The sequence below is a fragment of the Notamacropus eugenii genome, chromosome 1 (genome assembly GCF_028372415.1).
Source record: "Notamacropus eugenii isolate mMacEug1 chromosome 1, mMacEug1.pri_v2, whole genome shotgun sequence".
Lineage (NCBI taxonomy): Eukaryota > Metazoa > Chordata > Mammalia > Diprotodontia > Macropodidae > Notamacropus > Notamacropus eugenii.
This window is the reverse complement of record NC_092872.1, coordinates 612,808,146-612,815,730: the sequence shown is the minus strand read 5'-3', so window position 1 is coordinate 612,815,730 and position 7,585 is coordinate 612,808,146. Positions and strand designations below refer to the sequence as shown.

The window sequence follows — 7,585 nt, the reverse complement described above, 5'->3', positions numbered from 1 at the left end:
GGGGAGCCATGGGAGATTGGAGGAGAGATAAAAAAGTTTGGAGGAGCCCCTGTGGAGCATGGAATAGTGAGTTGATAAGGAAGGTATAGTAGGATTTCCTAGCAGCAGTGAGAGACACTGAAATTGCAATTGAGTAACAAATTTTTGGACTCAGACTAGTTCCTTGATTCCCTCTATCTTTGTTTAGCAGCACATATGTAGGTGCAAGCAAAGTCGACAAATGATGGGAGTGTCCCAATGCTGAGATTTTGGCTGGGTATAATTGGTGATAAGGCAGATTGGGATTCAAGAGAAGACAGCGTAGAGTTGAATTGGTTCATCAAGGGGTCAAGAGAGGGAGAAGAGAAGAGTGGCTAGTGTAAGAGAGATGAACTGGGAAAGTTGTGGGGTCAAGGGATTGGAGGTCATGGTTGGGATAAAGTGTAGGTTTCTGTAAGTGAAGGTAGAGGGAGAGATGAAAAGCCAATAGACTATTGTTAAATAAGGGGATTCCAGAATTTTTGGACAGGGAGGTGATATATTTATGGGTGATGGCAAAATGGAAGATGTGACCATCTTTGTGTGTGGCTGAGGAGAATAAATTCGAGAACTGAGTGGTTAGGGTATTTGAGAGAGAATCAATATGTATGTGAAAGTCCCTTAGTCAAAGACTGGAGAGACGTCAAGAAAGATAAGGACTGATAAAAGACTACTGGGCTTGGCACTTATGAGATCGGTAGTAACTTTATTTTTAATACTGTTTTATTTTTTCCCAATTACATGTAAAAACAATTTTGAACATTCATTTTTAAAAATCTTGAGTTCCAAATTGTCTTCTTTCCTTCCTTTCCTTGCCCCTCCCTGATATGGTAAACAAATTGATATAGGTTATACATGTGTAATCATGCAAAACATATTTCCATATTAGTCATGTCATGAAAGAAGAGACAAACCTCAAAAGACTAATAAAAATCTCCCCCAATAAAAATAGTAGGCTTTGATTTACATTCAGACTCTTATCAGTTCTTTCTTTAGAGGTGGACAGCATTTTTCATCATGAGTCTTTTGGATGCCTTGGATCATTGTATTAGCCAGAATAGCTAAGCCATTTAGAGTTAATCATTGTACAATGTTGCTGTTACTGCATACAATATTCTCCTATCTTGTTCATTTCACCTTACAACAGTTCTTATAAGTCTTGCCAGGTTTTTCTGAAAGCATCCTGTTTGTCAGTTTCTTATAGCACAACAGCATTCCCTTACAATCACATGCCACAATTAGTTCAGTCCTTCTCTAACTGATGGGCATCCTCTCAGTTTCCAATTCTTAGGTACCTCAAAAAGAGTTGCTATAAATATTTTTGTACAAATAGGTCCCCATGCCCCCTTTTAAAATCGCTTTGGGATACAGACCTAGTAGTGGTGCTGATGGGTCAAAAAGTATACAAGGTTTTATAGCTCTTTGGGAATAGTTTCAAATTGTTCTCCTGAATGGCTGGAGCAGTTCACAACTCCACCAATTTTCCCATATCTCCTCCAACATTTGTCATTTTCCTTTTCTCTCATGTTAGTCAATCTGACAGGTGTGAGGTGGCACTTCAGAGTTGTTTTAATTTGCATGGATAGTGATTTAGAGCATTTTAAAAATATGACTATAGATAGCTTAGATTGTCAGAAAACTGCCTGTTCATGTCCTTTGACCATTTGTCCATTGGAGGATGACTCCCATTCTTACAAATTTGACTCAGTTCCCTATATAGTTGAGACATGAGGCCTGTATCAAAGACATTTCCAGTAAAAAAAAATTTCCCCCAAGCTTTCTGCTTTCCTTCTAATCTTGGCTGCAGTCAGGGTTAACTTCAGGGAGAGTTGGTTCATTTGAAACGATCGAGTTATTTGCGGTTTAGAATTGCGTGAGAGAAGAGGACCGGAGTCAGCGAGTGTAGACAGCTTTCTCAAGTTCAGCCAGCAAAGGAGATAGGTGGTGGATGGCGAAGCCAGTGAGGGTTTTCTGAGAGTGGGGGAGACGCGGGGCTGCTCCGATTTGGTGGGGGCCCTCTGCTGGGGGAGTGGGGGGGAAGGTCATCTGTAGCCGCGGAGGGCTTTGGCACAGAGGGGCCCTCTTCCTTCAAGCGAGGCGCGTGCACGAGAAGCGGGTGGCAGAGGGCATCTGAGGGGAGTGGGCTCCCAGCGGACGACCCCGGGTCTGCCCCCGACACCCGGGCTGAGGGAGGGCGGAGCCATGGAAGCTCCGAGCAGGGGGGAGGCTCCCCGCCTCCCCCCACCCCCAGGGCCTTTTCCCTCTTTGTTTGCCATTTTTACCGCATTACAGCTACCTGTGGACGAGTCCTGCAGTCCGTGAGCCCACGAGGTTGGGGATCCCTTATCTCTTTCGGGGTCAGTCCCTTCCCTGCCCACTCGCGTCCCCCGAGGCTTGGCACCTTGGGCTGCATACAGTAGGCGCTTAATACATTTTTGAAATGAATGGGAAAGGATGTCCTCCTCCACTCCCTGCATGAAAAACATTTTACTACAGTACGCCTATGTTTAAACAGGTCCGCCCCCACCCCCACCTCCACCGCCGGGATGAGGAGGCTGGTTTGGCTGTTGGCCCGGGAAGAGATGGTAGCGGGTGTAGACCCCCAACTCGCTTAGGGACTGAAAAGACAAACCAAGAGAAAAGCACCAGGATCTGAGAGGCTGAGGTTCTGTAAAGATGCAGGGTGCTAAGGGGCTGATGGGGACGGGGTCTCCAAGGTCGGGTTCACAGAGGAGCCTCGCCCCTGCCGCGCTGGGCCACCCGACCCAGATCCTGTAGCCTACACTTGCCCGCCCGCCCGCTGCGGGGTAGGCTCGGCCCCTTTAAGAACCATGTAAACAATGCTTTGTTCCCCCCTCCCCCTCCTCCGTTCTGGCTCTCGCCTCCTCCCGGAGCCCTCCCTCCCTCCCAACGCTTTCTCCGGGTCGCTGACGTTGCGCGCGTTTACGCCGTCCCACCAGCGCTGCGTATTCTGCAACGGGGTTGGCGGCCGCGGCGGCTCGTACGGTTCTGGGTGGGCTACGCTACAGGCGTAAGGGGGGGGGGGTGCGCCTAGCGCGCAGGCGCATCGGCGGTGGTATCGGCGGCTACGGCGGCGGCGGCCCTGGCCGAGGTGCGCGAGGAAGGGGGGGGGAAAAGGGGGGACCACAGAGGAGCATGAATGGAGCAAAATGGCGGATCATGTGCAGGTGAGAGGAGCCGCGGGGGGGCGGCCCCGGAGAGCCGAGGTGGAGGTGGAGTGGAGGAGAAGGAAGGAGATGGAGGCGCGCGCGGCCCTGGGGGCTCGTGCCGGCGCCGGGGCCCGCGCGGCCTCCGGAGCCTTGCCCCCCCTTGGCGGGCCGGGGCCCACCGCCGGTCGGCCGCGGCCTCCACTGCCCTAATCCTTTCCAGTCCGCCCCGCGCCTGGCCTGGCCTCAGCTCGGCTCTCCCTTCCCGGGGGACCCGAGGCGCAAGAAGCGGCGGCCAGCTTCAGCTCAAACCCGATCGATCCCTCGTCAGGCTGGGCCTCCCCCCCTTTCGTCCCCTCCCCTCGGTACTGGGCCTGGAGGGAGGGGCGGGAGGCAGCCTCCCCGGAGAGAGCGCGCGTGAGGAGGCCCCTTCGGCCGCCCCCCCTCCCCGCGGGGCCTCCTCGCCCGCCTCCCGACCCTGACGGGCAGCGGGCGGGCTGGCGGGCTGGCCGGCCTGCGCCTCGCGAGAAAGGACGCGCCAACCCTTCCCGCGCTCCCCCGCCCCCACCCGAGGAGACCCCCCCCCTCCTCCCCTCCCTGCACGGCCTCCTCTCGCCTCCAAAATGGGCGCCAAGCCCCGAGGCCCCCGCGAGCTCCGGTTCAGCACCCACACCCCCTTGGAAACGAGGGGTGTGTCTGCCCCGAGTGGTGCAGTGCGAGGTTCGGAGGAGCCCGTTCTGGGGAAGGGGGGGTCCCAGGTGTGGCTCCCTTCCCCTCCCCCACCCCGTCTCTCCTGGAGTACCTGGGCCTAGGCCACCTTTTCTGCGGGCTCCTGGACCGCGTGGCCGCCTCGGGAGGGGGACGTTTGGCCCAAAAATGGTGCCAGGAGCATGGGAAGAGGGGGTGATGGTGCTCCAGAAGCGGGGGGAGGGAAGGCCTAGAGCGGCGGGGGCTGTGGGGGGATCCTCCCAGAAGCCCCCGTGGGAGCTCCACGCGGGGGTGGCCAGTGGAAAGGGAGGGCGCCGGCGGCCCACCTGGACTCCCCGGCCGGCCGGGCGCTGGGGGCAGGCAAGTCCCTTAACCTCTCTGACCTTCACTTCCCTCCTTATCCGCAGAATGGGCATAAAGTAATACTTCTAACCACCCATCTTACAAGATGATTCTGAGGAAAGTGCTGTGTCAAAGGTGAATAACCGGGGAAACATCAGCCATCACATTTTTAAAAATAAGTCTTGACCAAAACTGCTGGCAGGAATATGTTCAAGCGGAAGGGACTCATGTAAAGAGAGTGGAAGTGTCTTGACTTTGAGCCCAGTAGCACGCCACCGGAAAATAATAATGATGTCCAAAAGGCAGTTTCTGTAAAAGAGAACCAAAGTGCTTTTCTCTTAACCGAAAAATCAAGTGCCTCACTTGCTAGATATTCAAAAACAAAACCACATAGCCTGCGTCCTCAAGAACAGATTTTACTGAAAGAATACACTTGCACACAGATAAGTAAATGCAAACATTTGTGGAGGGAGAATCAACCAACCAACATTTCTTTAAATGCTTGCTATGTTCTAATAACAAGTACTGTATTAAATGTTGGGATTACTAGACAAAAATTAGTCTTTAGCTGTAAGAAGGAAAATGGGAATTTGTGACTGCTCAGTCATGTTACATGTTGAGCACCCCACACTACCTTGCCTTGTAGTAACAAGGTACAAATATGTCAGTTAGGCTCTGGGAATTCAAAGCAAAAAATTCTTACAATTAGTTTACAAACTTCCACAGTTTAAGCCAAAAGAGAGCCCTGGTAAGATGAATATCAGAGAATCATTAAAATATTCTTCCATAGTGTTGTTTTAGGAAAAAATCCAGTAATTCAGTTTTGAAAGCAAAGAGATACATTCAATACTTCTACTCTACTTTTTTTAAGAGTTTTGGTACAGTATTCCAAAGTAGTGGGTGGTGTTCTTTAGTATTTATCAACAGAACTTGAGAGTTTTACAGATTGCTGCTTTTTCTGTAAGCCTTTTAAGTGATTTCATAGTATACATTCTTCACAAACATTAAGATAAGGTCAAGGGATAACTTTTTATAGTTATTAAAACCTTCCAAGGAAAGACCCATGACAGTATATTCGAAAAGTAGCAATAGATTAATATTATTTAATGAAAGTTAAGTCTGAAACAACCTGGCATAATTAATACAGAGTGGCCTTCACAGCCAGAGACATCCAGGTTCAGGTCTCATCTCTATCACAGTTGTGGTTTGGTGATCCTGAGGAAGTCCCTTTACCTCATAGTGTTGTGGGCCACTCTAAGACTGTGAATTGCAGAGGAGATACAGAGAGGAGAGTACCTGGAAGGAGATGCATTGGTGGAGGGAGTTTCTTCATCTAGATGTTCTCTGTTAATAATGAAATCAAATTCAATCCCTAATCTTCAGTCTTAAATGCAGTGCGTTAAAGAACTTGTACTGTAATACTGTTGGACTTGTCATTACAGAGTCACGATTATTTGTATTTGAAAGTTGCAGGTACACTACTATAATTTTTGGTTCATCACATATTTGGTACCTCTCTGGGCCACCAGGGTGAGTAGTTTATTCAAAGTAAGCATATTCCATGCACCCTGGTGATTTTTGGGTTAGCTGTAAACTAAAGTCATGGAAGGTATTTTCTAAATTTTCTTATGGGATAATAGTTCTAGAAGATTCTAAAGGCTAAAAAGTTTGGTAGAAGAAAAATTATGATCTAATTTTGCATCGTGGTGTCATATTTAACAAGTTACTATAGAAGTTACCCAAGTTTGTCATTTCATCAACCATAAAAATGATTACAGAGTATGATTGAGAAAAAAAACTGTCAGTGTAAGATTCTCTTTACCTATTTTCATTTGCCTTCCTCAGTTTTTTAATATTTAAAGATGAATAAACATACTCTCTAAGAAGTCTGTGTCAGATTGGAATTCAATATTTTAAAAGCAAAGTTACTGTAAATATAATGCATTGTGCAAAATGTGGGCATACAAAGATAAAGGATGACAGAAGCCCTCAGAAGCTTACAAATTTTACAAATTGTGAGAATGACACTTAGTGTGTAATAGTAGTAAGAAATTAAAAGGATCAGATGTTCTACTTGACCCTGTGGCCATGTAATATAAAAAAAAAATTTTAGGATCTTGGCTTAGGGTAGTTGTGGGGGAGAGAAAATGATTATATGAATGAAAAATGATTGTTTTTCATTGTTTTAAACCTGGTCCATGTATACTTTTGTGGAATGTTACTGCCAAAAGTGCTATGAATATCATTAAAGGAGGCACTCATTATTTTAAAGTTTCCAAAGCAGTAATTAAATATTGACTGCTAGTATAACTGGGGAATCGTGAAGAATCATTTAAAACAGGAAGGTTAAAATTTAACAGGATGCAAAACTGTAAGCCCTACTACAACAGATAGAATTGATGGGTATTTAATTGGCCTTTAAAAATATGAAAGATAATGAAGGTAGGAGCCATGGGTGATCTGTTTTGTGAAATCATCTTCTAAAGAGTTACATACTACTTACACATATTTTGTTAATTAATAGAGAAAGAAGACTGTAACTTTAGTAATTCCTTCCTATCCAAAGCAGGATTACTGAAGGTGGAGTACAGTATCCTGATGCTGTTACCCAGGTAGCATGTCAAAACTATCATTAAAAGGTATATGAAAGGATAGGATAGTAATAGAGATGGAAGTTGTTGGGGGAAATGCTGAATTTTTGTTACATGGTTGAATTCAGAGAACTTGGAATGAATTCACTTTTCCACCTCTCTCCCTCTTGTCAGTATACCTGGATGTCTTAAAAACATATTTATATCCACCTCGTATGTCAGATTTCAGTTTCTCACTTGTAAGAATGAGCTTCATAAGTGTTGAGAAGAGACTACCTTTATGCTCACACAAATGTGATTCAAGCTTTATGGAACAGAATCCACAAGAAATAGAATTATATTTCTAAGGGGCTTAAGATTCCTTTTCGTTGTCTTACTAAGTGAATTTTGTCCTTTTTTAAGATTCAAAAAATTACATTGCTACTCACCAGCTTTATTTTCTTTCCCCAGTAGGATTTTAGAAAGAATATTGTACCACAACCCTGAAATTTTTTAAAGTGTAACCAACCAATAAAACCAACATGTTAAAGCCTCTGTTTCTACATATAAGTACTAAGATTATTTTCCTCCTTTAAGAGATCAGGAACTGCATCATTCTTTAGGAATCACCTAAAATCAGTACAATAGATAATGCAACTGTATAGATGTGTTACCTCTCATTTTCATTGACTTTTAAATATACTTTTGATAATTAACCTGTAAAGTGGGTTCTATAACTTTTAAAGCCATGGGAAGAGGAACATATGGAGATGGAGGAGG

At 46.1% G+C, this 7,585-nt stretch overlaps 1 protein-coding gene across 1 annotated transcript in view; it reads left to right on the top strand.

The window, feature by feature from the left end:
* The first annotated feature begins 3,059 nt into the window (after window positions 1–3,059).
* The window catches only part of XPO7 (exportin 7), a 90,128-nt gene continuing 85,602 nt past the window's right edge, over window positions 3,060–7,585 (top strand). The window contains exon 1 of the mRNA XM_072634943.1: window positions 3,060–3,206. Coding sequence (XP_072491044.1) covers window positions 3,189–3,206 — 18 coding nt within the window. The 5' untranslated portion in view covers window positions 3,060–3,188. The remainder of the gene's footprint in view (window positions 3,207–7,585) is intronic.